The 14,540-nt window shown below is 47.5% G+C and overlaps 1 protein-coding gene across 2 annotated transcripts in view; it reads left to right on the forward strand.

Annotated features, from left to right (window-relative positions):
• SLU7 (spliceosome associated SLU7) overlaps window positions 1–14,540 on the forward strand; it is a 313,168-nt gene that overhangs the window by 31,928 nt on the left and 266,700 nt on the right. For both annotated transcript variants that reach the window (XM_086931394.1, XM_086931393.1), the window contains exons 3-4: window positions 4,311–4,464; window positions 5,207–5,287. In XM_086931394.1, the coding sequence (XP_086787520.1) occupies window positions 4,311–4,464; window positions 5,207–5,287 (235 nt within the window). The remainder of the gene's footprint in view (window positions 1–4,310; window positions 4,465–5,206; window positions 5,288–14,540) is intronic.

Below are 14,540 nucleotides of genomic sequence, written 5' to 3' on the forward strand. Positions count from 1 at the left end.
ATGTAACTACAGCAGCGCGACCTTTAACATTAACTGCATCGGTTACTTCTCGATCACTCCTACCCGCTCACTAGGCTGCACTTCTTAACGGAACCGTCCAAAGACACCGCAATATAGGGTTAGTAACAGAAGCAGCTCCGAATTTGAAAATGTTGTAAATTTCAAACTAAAAATACTTCCGCAAAAAACACCTGCATTTACTTTTCCATTACCACGTTTTAACCAAAGACGAAAACGATCCGTTTCTTCCTTTAGAAAAAAAAAGTCCGTCCTCCGATAAGCGCCTTCCAATGAGGACATGTGCATTATGTGTACTCCTGCTCTTTTTCGTAGTAACTCTTCATTTTTTTTTAACCTTTCATTTGTTTTGGGAGCACTGCTATTAAGAGATTCCGGTCTGTGTACCTATGTATCTTCCAGGAGCCATGGCAATACAGATAACACAAACACAAAAGCAGCATGCATCATTCCATCAGAATTTTACAATTTACAGAGGGGTTGAACTATGTCGGGATAGGCGTTCCTTGTCGAGTCTTCAAGCTGTTATACCGTTGCAAGATACTCTAATTAAGCCCATGAGGAAGGATGCCGAAGAAAGAAAAAAAAATAAACACGCCCACCGCCGCGATGACGATCAGAAAAGGGTGGAGAGGGAAGAAATCGCGGGAACGCCCACGAATCTGGTCCGGCCATGACGGACAGATCTCTGTTCCAATGGCTACCCTCCATTTATGGAGCTAGCCAATGGAACAGAGGGCGGATTCCCAAGCCATATAGTATTCTCATTAGGTTTTCGCATGCGCGAAAAGCTGCGCTTTGCGCAGCTTTCACTTAGGCGAAACCTAAAAATATAGCTCTATTCAAAACTTATATTTGGCTTTTGTCAAAACTGTCTTTGTAAGGTCTCACTCTGGCCTAGTTTTATCATGTTCCCTATGACCAATTAGAAGGTCATCAAAACATGTGGAGGATCTCCATTTCAATGTGATTGTATTTTAGTGCAAAGGTAGGATATTTTATTTCTTTAAATGTTCACAATGGTCACGGAGGTCATAACATAAGGATAAGTCATCGAGAGGAAGTGAAAGCTGTTCAGAAATAAACTATTGTTTTCTTTCGCAGATTATATTACGGTCTTATTGACAGAACCCAGAAGCTCATTTTCAGTGGCTATGTTTGAGATTGAAGAGTTTTGTAGGGTTCAAAATTAACCAGAGCAATTCATCTGCGTGGCAGATTCTGAAAAGTTTTTGACAATACATATGTTGAAGCAGCCCACTCCAATATGTCTTGCCCTGTGTGAAATACATAGAGGCCAGCCTCTCCTAAAATTGCACACGTCCATGCAAGGAGAATTTGATAAGCTAATAAGGACATAAACATTATATAGAAACTAGGGGTCGTTATGGCTCTTGGATTGGCTGTATTTCCTCTTTAAAGGTGCCCAAGCTTTTGTACTAAGTGCTTTCATTGACCGTTTTATTACAAATGTTATCCTGACCAAGCACACACCGGATTGAGATGTTTCAATTGACTAGTGCTAACAAGAACATCTAGTTCATGGAGGGTTAACTACGTTGGACTGAATGAGATACTTCGTGCCTGCTCAGCTGAAAGGCACAAGCAGATGGAAGATGGTTGAAAATCTACACTCCCCCCCCCCCCCCCCCCCATTATTATATGTGGCTGATTGCCTTGTGGAGTCAGAGTTGGAGGGTGCTCTGAAATTAGACTTCAATAGTGGTGAAGCCCTTAGACTAGTGCTTCATTGACTAAAACATGAAACAATGAAAAAGCCCGGAACAAGAACTAATGCTAGTCTGTAAGTTTCTAGGCAAAAAGTGAGAAAAACTGGTGCTTGCCAATTGCAAGCTTTGAGATTGAAAAGACTCACAAGAGCACCTAAATAAAGTGGACGAAATTTTCCAGAAGTTCAACAACTCCTTTAGGGTAGAGCTCAAAAACAGGAGCCCACAGGAGAAACTTAACTATGCACCTCTCACTGAATATGCACCTATAACCCCCAACCTTGTTGCTAAACTACCCAATATCTCCAAATATGGATCACCACAAAAATATGGCTCACCACAAGATACTTGCCCTCCCAGCTTACTCCAGCTTGTCATAGGTCATAGCAACCAGCCTCGCATACATCTTCAACACTGTTCTCTACAGGAGTCTTTCCATCCATCCATCCCCCTAATAAAGAAACCTAGCCTGAACCCGGCCGGCCCCACGACCTACTGCCCCATTTCCTGTCTTTCCCGCCTGGCAAAAATCGAGGAGAAAATAATGAATAAGCAGTTGGCCCAATTCATCCACAATAACAATCTGCTTGATCCAAGTCAGTTTGGTTTTAGACCGGGGTATAGTATGGTAACAGCCCTAATTAAAGCCACAGAGGAGGTAAGGGCTGCACTAGATAAAGGAGGCTCTGCAGCCCTTATCCTCCTTGACCTGTCTACAGCCTTTGATACATTTGATCAGAAGCTCCTGATCAACCGTTTAGCAGCACTAGGTGTTAAGGACATTGCGCTGTCCCTCCTGACCTCTTTCCTGTGTAATAGGAAACAGTTGGCGGCCATGGGCTCCTATAAGTCCTCAGCTTTGTGGAAGAGGGGCGGCGCAGTGGCCAGGGTGCCTGACTCCGGACTACAGGGTTGACGGTTTGATCCCCAGTGCCGGCGGCAGGTTAGCCCAGCACCATGTGACTCAGGGCAATAGCTCGCTTAATCTTCCCGACAGCCCCCAGCGCCGGGACACCACTTCGGAGGTAGCTGTGCGCTTTACAAATACTTGTATTTCATTTTTTTTTTCACTCCCTTGCGGGTCCCCCAGGGAATATTGCTTAGCCCTACACTTTTTAACATCTACGTTTCTGAATTAGTCACTCTTATCAAAAGCTTTGACTTTTCACTTACATCATACACTGATGACACTCAATAGTGTCAGCCTTCAGCGACAATCCCAAAATCTCTACACACTTCTAAGAAAGTATGAGAGTTATCAGCTCATGGATGAGTGGCCACTGTCTGATGCTGAACTCAGGCTAAACAGAGGTGATAATATTTGGCAAGTTTTCTCCGGCCTGGTCTCCCTCATCCCCATCCCCCCCCCCACCCCCCCCCCCCTTCAGTAACCAAGCCAAGAACTCAACTATGGTACTCCGGTATCAGTTGCAGTCTCTTCATCCTCTTACTGCCTCGGAATGACTAAAAAATCCGCCCCTACATTCATGCAGATAGCAAAAATACAGTTATCACCACTCTGGTACTATCCAACTAGACTATTTTAAAGGACTCTACATTAACATTCAGGAAAAGCAGACTAATAGACTCCAGATGGTACAAAACGCTGCGACTAGAATACTAGGATTGCTAAATTCCATTCAGATTCTCAAAGTAGGTCGTGTGTCAGGTTAAAGGCTAGGTATTGGTCGATGATAATTCTTTTCAGCCTGGACGTGAAAAAAGAATGCAGGACGAACAAGGGGTAAAAAAACGAATTTACTTCTTGATCTGGCCCAGAAAGGAGACACAACAGTGTGGGAAATGTGTATTAGAATTGTGGTAGTGTTTTTGTTCACCAAATTAGGCATTTTCAGAGGCTGTTCAGCCATAAGGTTTACTCAGCTAAAGAGAGGAAGCAGGCGTATTCTGTGTAAATATGAATTCTCGTACATATGCATTTGTGTTTCTCTTTATTAAAATACATGTGCTGTCATAAAACTGCAAAAAAAAAAAAGAACTCAATATAAAGAATTAGCAAAAATAGAGTTGGTTAGAAAACCTGTTATGTATATTTATGCAAAATTGAGACCCTCACTGTGCCTTGAGTTGCACTTTATAAGAAACCTGATTTAATTGATTGAAAATTGAAGAGTGATAGGAAAAATATATAAAAGTCTACAAGTCTACAAGTTAAGCATCATTAGTGAGCCGTTAATCATTTAAATGTCGATATCCTAACCTCCTTAAAGCAGTGGATACTTAGTTATTTTTGTGTACTCGCTGTTGCAAACGTTTTGAATACCTTCACACTACTTTTCCTGACAAAGGTTTCTATTATTTTACTAAGTGGGCGGATCACCAATTAAATGTGCTTATGTAGAATAGCTTTGTTGATGTTATGAATGATACATGAGATCTCATCTTAGCATGTTTAGGTTCAGTCCACCTGGGCAAAAATAAGTAGTATGACATGCATAGTTTTTTTCTTTGAGAGTTTCTCCCTTTACAGAAAAATAAAGCATGGGGAGCAACTGATTAGTTGGAATATCTAATTGTAACCTGTTAATTTCTTTCATACAGAGACATCAATCCCCACATTCCTCAGTACATTTCCTCTGTCCCGTGGTATATCGATCCTTCAAAAAGACCAACCTTGAAGCACCAGAGACCGCAAGAAGAGAGGCAGAGGGAGTTCACCTATTTAGGGGAATGGTATAAGAGAGGGGTCCAAGAGGTAATGCCACTTTCATTTCTTGTACACACCAACAGCGTGCCCTGAAACAAATACAGAGAATGCCACACATTTTTGATTCTCATTGAAGTGCGTAGTGTCTGATTTCAGCAGCCTGAGGAAAAGTGATGTATAGAAGTTAAAATTGTGGCTGTTCCACTATGGCGAACAATTGCCAAATGTTTTGCAAGTTAAAAGGTCCTCTTGAAAATGTTGACTGGCTATGAGGAAGCCTTAGATCCTGTGTTGTGCAAAATGTTTATTGCGATGAGGAGTTTATTAAAGTATAATTTGTAACCTGGAGAAGGGGGCATCAAGTGATTTTAATTTAGTGTAGTTATAAGCGATCCCTACTTTGTCTTTTACGAAGGAGGTCTCATACCTGTAACTCGGTAAGATTGAATGAAATATTATTGTTCCACTCACTGGTTTGTTTATGCAATAAATAGTCTATATATTTATTTCTAGATATACCCATATATATCAGTCTCTATCTATACCTTCTGCGGTGCTGAAGTGGGATAGCTGTTTAAGTAGCTTCTTAGGTTTAATGTTATTTATCTTTCATTGTTAGCCCTTAACATTGACCAGTCTTTAAGCATAATTTGTGTGCAGCTGGTCAGCTTAATAAGCATCGTCTTAATGAAGTCAGTTGAGCATCCAATATCCAAAATATCTTATTTTAGTTCAACTATTACAAATATTTCATATCCTAATAATCAAATTTACAATTTTTCTTCGGCAGGCTGCCATCCCAACAAAATACCGTGAGGGTGCATGTCAAAACTGCGGAGCTATGACGCACAAAAAGAAAGACTGCTTTGAGGTAAACTTCTGAGGGTAGATTAAAGGAGGGATTTGTTTCAACTATGCTATACTTAATTTCATCTCCACCCCTCATAACATTCTTTCCAAGGCATTGATATAAACGATGTTTTGGAAACTGTATCCCTTGTTAAGCAAAGTAGCCAGTCATTTCTTCACCCTTCCTCGTAAAATGGTTAAAGCTTGAGAAATGATTGAGATTTTACATTTTATACATTGCTATTCTCTTGTTGGGCAGGTTGCATTTTTTACATTACCATTCTCTTGTCAAGAAAGTGAGAGACTGGCACCAGGTTCTATGGGTCTGTGTTGGTGGCCTCAGCAAACCGAGTAAAAACCTTAAATCATGAAAAGAAGAGATAAAAATCAGGGAACACAAAAGAGGGATTTTTTTTTTTTTTTTTTTTTTCATAAGCAAGTTTCATTTTTAGGTCTCGCCTATCCACGCAGCGCATGCGCTGCTCGCCTTGGTGAGACCTATTGTTGTCGGTTTGGTGGGCGAAGGGGGACAGGAGATGTGCACGCGCCCGGACAGGCGATGTGCACATCTCCTCGTGTACGGCTCGCGATTTCACAGCAGATCGTAACCGGCAGCGTACGCGCCCAGACAGGAGATGTGCACGCCTATGGTGTGCAGGCACGGCGCGTTTACGTCCGCTGCTTCCATCGCTCGCTTGCATACAGCGGTGTTAACATCGCGCTCTGTGAAGTCTTTCAGCCGCCCTCTCACCGGTCCTTGTTGTCCTGTGCAAGGTGCACTCTATGTGTGACAGGAAGTCTCAGCTGTGGCCCATGTGATGGGAGAGTTCTGTCACAGCCGGCCTCTTCCCATCCATCCTCAATCATCAGAAACACAATACATTCACCACAACATACTATTGTATTTAATGATGAACTAAGACTTAACATCTGCCAAGGGGGTTAAAAGCGTCATCCATGTTTTAATATGTATCTATCGTTAAAATCTAGTGATGTGACACTGAAACGCCTTTAAGATTATTTATTACACCTTGCCGTCGGAAGAAGTGGTGCCTAAATCAGCATTTAATTACTCTGAAGAGAGCGAGTGAAGGGACGTTTGGATTGGAATGCTATTTAAATGCCCCGCCACAAAACAAATTTGTATGGTCAGTTCGAGAGGCGTCGCTACTCCAGGTCCAGGCGTCTGTTTGAAGGTGACTTTTGTCACTGATGCTCTCTGGGTGCCCGCTGAGGCCACCGGGTTATAACTTGCACTATCACTAGGCCCGAGCAACTCCTCAACTAGACCTCGGCCATTCATAATCTTAATGAGTCAAGCCACCTCAGAGTTTGCTCACAAATGCTGGCTGTGTAAAGTTAGGTGTTAGGGACAGCAAAACGCTCGCGTGTTTTATGGAGTTATAAAGTAAGGGATTGTTTATCACAAGAAAAAATTTATTTGTGGAGAAGGGAAGTAAAAACATAAGTGCATTGTTACCTTTAACATAAACCAAGTCCATCAAATTTTTATACAACGCATGCAGCTGCACCAAGAGACTCGCTAAGTAATAAACATGCTGTACAAATTTCTACAGAAAAGGACGCAAAACGACTACTTTGTTTTATTATGATGGGGGGGCAAATCCTTACCAAGTGCATTAATATGTGGCATTGGAGTGGTGCACTACCCAGGTGGTCAGTTCAAGAAGTATGTTCACTTGTAGAGTTGTATCAAAAATCAATTCTTTATTTTCAAAGTCATCCGACAAAACAAAGTTCCAGCCAACCCATTTAGTTCATTAAAGAATGAACTTCTTCAGAGCGATCGTAATTAGGTGGGACGACGAGGAGAAAGGCTAATCCTACAGCCGTGTCCTGTGATGCACGTGGTGCGGGCCAGCTCCGTTGCGCCCGTCTTAGTTGATACAACCAAGCATCAGTTCTGCATGTTGCCAGTAGTCGCAGAACGAGTGTGGCCTCCTTGATAATGGCCAAGATCCTTGGTTCTGAGAAAGCAGTATGCCTGGGTATGTCCCGATCCGGTCAGAACAGGTGCAGGAGTTGTATGTGCACACCAACCCAAACTATCTTTGGATTTACCATACAGGGATGTAGCAGGGAAGTGCAGCTATCCCGGTCTGCCGTTTCTCGCATTTTTCCACTAATATTTGGCTGTTTACATCATGTATTAAGTAATTTTAAAGGAATTACTTAAAGGCGTTTTTGTGCAATGGAAGGCAACTCTCAACCGCATACCACATCATTGTACTCCACCACATAGCACCCCACAACAGAAAATACAATTCCACATAATTCCACTCCAAAACACACAATCCCACTCCACATGCTTCCAGTACATTCAATACCATGTAAATCCACAACACACCATGCCACATAATTCCAAACCACAAATCCACTTCGCACCACACAATTCCACACCACACAATTACACAACTAACTAATCCAAGCCAACCCACATAATTCTACAACACACCACATACATACACTCCATAACACATAAGTAAACAAAATGCCATTTACAATGCCAATAGCTCAACAAATGCGAGACCTATTGCATTTCCAGTGCGTGTTTACTATAGTTGCATCGGGGTTGCTGTATCATATGGGACAATACTTTTTTATTAGCACTACAAAAGAATCCCATCCTTAAAATACTTATGTATTTATGTGCGTAAAATATATATATACATAATGTTTGTGTGGGTGTATTTCTGAAAGAGACACGTTGGTGATAAATTCCTTACCTTAGAATATCCCCAGGTGTCGGACTGGATCCGGAAAGTTTTCGATAGGCGTCATCGTACGGCTCTGCGTGCTTCATTGGCGTATTCACCGAGATGACGTCACTGGAGCTACTTAGATGCGCCCACGCGCGCTGACGTCAGCTCTTTCTTTTTCTGCTCCAGCAAGCGCAGATCCGGAGAGAGCGGTACCCTGTCACTTGTTGACTAAAGTATTTGTTTGATATAAATTGTAAGTGAACGTACTCCTGGTGCATAGGGATGCTCGGTTTCAAGCTTTGCGAGTCCTGTCCGCTCACGATGTCGCTGACGGACCCGCAACGTGAGTGTCTCTTCTGCCTGGGGCGTGACCAGGACACGGAGTCGTGTTCCCACTGCCGGGCCATGGCCCGAAAACTTTGCTGGAGCGGTCCTGAAAGTGGCTGGAGGCCCGGAAGTCGGCCCCACGTCGTTCCAGGCCCTGGTCCCATGGGAGATCAACGGCCCAGTCGCAGAGCAAGCACCGTCATTTGAAGTCTTCGCACTCGTGAGTCAGGTAAGGCGAAGCACCAAAAGTCAAAGAATCGTTGCTGCTCTTCGTCCTCCTCTCGCGGGACACGGCTGAGGGGGCAGGTGGCACCGCCCCTGCGGCTCCAACAGAACCTGAACACTTACCGTTTGCTTACCCACCTTTTCAGGGTCGATCGGCGACTCCGGCCAAATTGCAAGAGTTTGTATCTGCAATGACACGTATCTTCCGCCCGTGCGTCCCCGTCGGATCGCCTTCGGGTCCCGCGAGCCCCACTGTTTTGTGTTTCTTGACTTCGCCGGCTCGGGCCCTGACGTTATCGACGTCCAGAGGCCTTAATAGATCTGGCCGGGGCTCCCCTTTCTTGCCGGTGGAGCCCGTATGGCCCCCACCAACGTCGCCGCCGGCGCAACGAAGCCCGGCAAGCCAGGAATACCGAACGTGTCACGTCTGGCAGCTGGTGCGGGACGGGTCCCCCATACAACATGGCCTGTACTTTGGAAAATCCCAGCTTGCACAACTCCATCCGGTAGGCCGGGACGGACCATCCCCTGTTGAACCAATCGTGAACCACCAGCAAACATGTGGCTAGGAAGTAGAGGTACAGATGCGTCATGCCCATGCCCCCGTCGAAAGAAGGGATCTGACATGTGGAGAGAGCTAGGCGCGACCTCCCACCCCCACATAAAAATTTGGTAAGTAAGCCGCCCAACTCCTTAAACCAGGATCTGGGAAAACAGAACGGGGTGTTCTGGAGGGCATAGAGGGACCTGGGAAGCATCAACATTATAAACAAGGCGACCCGGCCCAGAGGGTTCAGGGGCAGTGTCTTCCATTTCTGAAGGTCTTCTTTGGCCTTTTTGACCAGTGGGGTTACTTTGAGGGACCAGCCCAGTTCAAGGAGCAGGGTAATCCATATTCCCAGGTATATAAAGTAGTTATGCCGGATTGGAATATTCGACTGCCAATCGTAACAGTCCAGGACATTCGGCTATGATTCTGATCTTTCAGCCCTCGTCCTGGGTTTCGGTCAAGAAGACCTTGAGGCTGCTGGGACTCATGGCCTCCTGCATCCTGCTGACCAACCATGCCAGGTGGCACATGCGGGCTCTGCAGTGGGACCTAAAGTTTCAGTGGGTGCAGCATCAGGGAAGCCTGTCCGACTCGGTCCAGATCTCAGAGGGCACTGCACTACAATTGCAGTGGTAGCTCACGAATCGGCACTGGGTCAGCGGCATATCTCTCTCCCTTCCCCAACCGGAGCACACATGAGGGACGCGTCCCTCCTGGGATGGGGCAACCACATGGGAGAGGTGGAGATCAGAGGCCACTGGTCTCCGGTGGAGTCCCTGCTCCATATCAGCCATCTGGAGCTTCGGGCGATCCTTCTTGCACTGAAAGCATTCCTTCCCTCTGTCAGGGGGAAGGTAGTGCAGGTGTTCACAGACCGCACCACCGCCTTGTGGTATTGCAACAAACAGGGTGGGGTGGGGTCGTGGACCCTATGTCAGGAGGCTCTGCGCCTCTGGACATGGCTGGAACGTCACAGCATTTCCTTGACGGTTCAACACCTGGCGGGTTCTTTGAACGCCAGTGCAGACGAACTCAGCCGCCGGTGTCTGATGGATCACGAATGGCGCCTTTACTCGGAGGTGGCGCAAGGTCTCTTTCAACAGTGGAGAGAGCCTTGGTTAGATCTATTCGCCACCCAAGAGAACACGCAATGTCATCAGTTCTGCTCATTGGAATTTCCAAGGCGGCACTTGCTCGGCGACGCTTTTCGACGCGAGTGGAGTTGCTGTCTGTTGTACGCCTTTCTGCCTATACCACGTCTATCCAGAGTGCTGAAGAAGATCAGGCGCGACCAGGTTCAAGTCATCCTTGTGGCTCCGGACTGGACTCGGAAGAGTTTGGTATCCCAAGCTACTCCGTATGAGCTTGGATCCCCGATCCGACTGCCTCTGGGGGAGGACCTTCTGTCCAGCAGCAGGGACGGTTCTCTACCCGAGCCTGCCCAGCCTCCACCTACATGTGTGGAGATCGACTGGCGAAAGTTGATTCCATTTGACTTGCCTCCCGAAGTCTGTGATGTCATTCTGGCAGCCAGGCGACCCTCCACGAAATCGGTATGCGCCTGCAGGTGGAACAAATTTGTGGCATGGTGCACAGCCAAGACTGTGGATCCCATTTCTGTCCCTCTTTCTGAGGTCCTTTTGTTCCTTCTTTCTCTGGCCCAATAGGGCTCTGCTCTGGGCACTATCAAGGACTAACCAAAGGGGGTGATGGACGGAGTGTTGAACATTGCAAGCACTCACCCCCAGTCAACTGATCTGGGTTTAATCCATCATTCTTTAGCTCACTCCGCCACCCCAGATCAGACATTGCCATATGCAAATCAGTCTGACCCTATGCCTCATGGGAACAGTCCAGCCCGAACTGCCAAGCCATGTCTTCCCTGCAACGGACACAAGCATCCTGGGACCCGTTTCTGGCTAATAGGCCGTCATCAGCCAGTTGACTGGGGGTGAGTGCTTGCAATGTTCAACACTCAGTCCATCATCCCCTTTGGTTTTGCACTAGCAAGCACTACCTTTCGGCCATTTCAGCCTTTCTGAGGCTTCCAGATCAGCCTTCTCTTTTTAAGTCCCCTGTTGTACAGAGATTCTTTTTTTGATATTCAAGTTTTATTGATTTTAAAACATACAAACAATTCAGCAAAATCACAGATAGCAGTAATCCATTTACATCATCAAAATCTATGTGACCCCAGGGCTGCACCCCACGGGGTGTACAACCAGAGGAAGACTTGAGATGTCATTCGCTTTCTTCTACAACGCCCAGCCATTTACCCCACACCCATCGATATTTCTTGGGGGATCCACACGCTGTATATAGAGCTTTCTCTTGTGTTGCGCACCAGTGCGCCCCCTACGCCACTTTCCTAGAGCTGGTGGATCGGGACAACTCCATGCTGCCACTATGTCACGCTTTGCAACTATCATAGCTGTGTTAAAGAAGGTCTTATCTTTCCGGGACCCATTTAGCCCATCTGTGATCCCAATAATGAATGTCGTGGGTTGTGAGGCACTGTCCACCCCAAGACCTCTGTAAGTTCTCCTTCAATGGCTCTCCAAAGATTTGCCAGCCGGGGACAGGCCCAGACCACGTGAAAAAAATCTGCTGGGGCCTGGGCGCACCTAGCGCAGGACGCATCAGAGCGTAAGCCCGCCCGGTGAAGGCGTACCGGAGTTAGGTAAGCGTTGTGCAAGTAATATAATCGGATTAGTCTAAGTTTGGCGGTGGCGGTAATTGTTTTGGGTGCCATGAGCGCATCGCGCCAATCCACCTCATCCAGTGGCCCCACCCAATCTGCCCATTGGTCCTTCAGTCTGTTCAACGAGGTGGGAGTGTTGTTGATTAAAGTGTGGTACATACGGGAGATGCCCCCCCTACCCAAGTCCCCCAGTAGCGTCTGGGCCTCTGTGGGGCAGTATTCCGGGAGCCGGGTGTCATCTATGATGTGTATGTTAAGGTCGTGTCTTAACTGTAAATATTTATAAAATTGGAAGGGGTGCAGGGAATAACGGGTGCGCTTATCTTGGAAAGCATGTGGCCCCCCACCCAAACCTCCCCAAGCTGTGATATGCCTATGAGGTCCCAGGTTTTAAACCCCCGTAGACCACTCACTTCCCGGAGCCAAGCCCCTTGGCAGAGGGCAGTGCATTGGGTCAATTTGCCGGTCCAGACGGTTTGGCGCACCGAAGCCCGGCAAGCCAGGAATACCGAACGTGTCACGTCTGGCAGCTGGTGCGGGACGGGTCCCCCATACAACATGGCCTGTACTTTGGAAAATCCCAGCTTGCACAACTCCATCCGGTAGGCCGGGACGGACCATCCCCTGTTGAACCAATCGTGAACCACCAGCAAACATGTGGCTAGGAAGTAGAGGTACAGATGCGTCATGCCCATGCCCCCGTCGAAAGAAGGGATCTGACATGTGGAGAGAGCTAGGCGCGACCTCCCACCCCCACATAAAAATTTGGTAAGTAAGCCGCCCAACTCCTTAAACCAGGATCTGGGAAAACAGAACGGGGTGTTCTGGAGGGCATAGAGGGACCTGGGAAGCATCAACATTATAAACAAGGCGACCCGGCCCAGAGGGTTCAGGGGCAGTGTCTTCCATTTCTGAAGGTCTTCTTTGGCCTTTTTGACCAGTGGGGTTACTTTGAGGGACCAGCCCAGTTCCAGGAGCAGGGTAATCCATATTCCCAGGTATATAAAGTAGTTATGCCGGATTGGAATATTCGACTGCCAATCGTAACAGTCCCTTGACAGGTGAAGTGGGACCAGTACTGATTTCCCAGGGTTCAGCCGGAGGCCTGACGCTCACCCAAGCATGCTCAGCCAGAAAGAGCAGGACGTCGTCCGCGTAGAGCGCAATCTTGTCCGTTTTTGTGCCTGGCCTCTCCCATCCCTTAACATGGGTGTCAGCCCGCACCAGGGCCCCCAGGGGTTCCATTGCCAGGGCAAACAACAGGGGCGATAGGGAGCAACCCTGCCGCGTGCCCTTAGCAATGGGAAAGGCCTCGGACATGGCGCTATTCACCTACACCCTTGCCCGCGGCTGCGCATAAAGTACTCGGACCAATGCCCGGAACTGGGGCCCGAATCCCATCTCAGACAGCACGTCTTGGAGATATACCCAATCCACCGAATTGAAAGCTTTTTCGAAATCTGTAAGGAGGGGGACCAAATAGGGAGTGAGTAGGTGTCGGTGAGGCAAAGCCAGTTGTACCCTCCGGAGGCTGTAGCCATTGGGCCGGGATGGTGGCATAAAGTTTGATTTCTGTATTGAGGAGGGATATGGGACGGTAATCTGCACAGTGACAGGAGGGAGGCTGGGATTTCGGAAGGACCACAATAGTGGCAATGTCTGTCTCCGGCGGGAAGGAGCCCCGATCAAGGGCTTCCTCAAAAAGGCCAACCGTGTGGGGCACCAGTGTATCACGGTAAACCGCATAATATTCTTGGGGGAGACCATCTGGTCCCGGAGTCTTGCCCGGGGGCGTGAGAGAAATGGCTTCCTCAATTTCTTTTCTAGAGATGTGGCGGTCTAGATCTTTTTGGGCTGCCATTTCTAACCGGGGAGACTGACACAGCTCCTTCCAAGGAGAACTCGGAGCGATAATTCAGGAGTTTGTGCAGCATACAAACGCTGATAGTAGCTGGCGAACGTGTGTGCCATCGCTGAGCACACCGATCCCTGGTCGTCCACCTCTTCCGGAATTATACGGTTCACCCTGGGAAAAATGGCCAGCCTGTGTAAAATTGTGCCATTTTTATCCCCCATCCATAGATTCTTGCCACCGAGGACCTCCATAGGAGCTTAGCCGCGTCTATGGATAGTTGTCTAATCTCGGACGGGAGAAGGACTAGTTGTCGGCTTTGGGCAGCGTCATCAAGCAGGGAAAGTGACTGTTCCAAACGAAGCGCCTGCACCACTTTTGCAGTGATTTCCCGGTGTTGCTCCTGCCTCTGCTTCTCGAGTTGCCCTTTTGCGAAGCCCCAAATGGTTGCCTTTCCTGTCTCCCATAGAGTCCCCGGGAAGGATACGGAGCCCTCGTTGGTGAGGAAGTATTGCTCGAGCTCCTTCCCTACCATCTTCTTAAATTCTTTGCCTTGGAGAAACCATGTATTCATCCTTCACGTTTGACGGGCCGAGGGAGGGGGTCTCCCCGTTCTGAGGAGCACCGGGGAGTGGCCTTAAATTCCTCTGGGTAGGATACGAGTAACTACAACTGTCGAGCAGTCAGTGGCAGGGAGAAAAATCATGTCTATGCATGTCTGCGTGTGGTGGGCTGCAGAGGTATGAATAAAATGGGTGGCACTCAGGTGCCACGTGCGCCACACATCGCAGAGGCCCCGTGACTCGGACAAAGACCTCAATTGTTTTGCTTGCGCAATGCGGACAGCGGAGAAAGGGCCCGTTGTCTCGAAGGCCAGATTGGAGACCACGTTGAAGT

The sequence above is a fragment of the Lissotriton vulgaris genome, chromosome 7 (genome assembly GCF_964263255.1).
Source record: "Lissotriton vulgaris chromosome 7, aLisVul1.2, whole genome shotgun sequence".
Classification (NCBI taxonomy): domain Eukaryota; kingdom Metazoa; phylum Chordata; class Amphibia; order Caudata; family Salamandridae; genus Lissotriton; species Lissotriton vulgaris.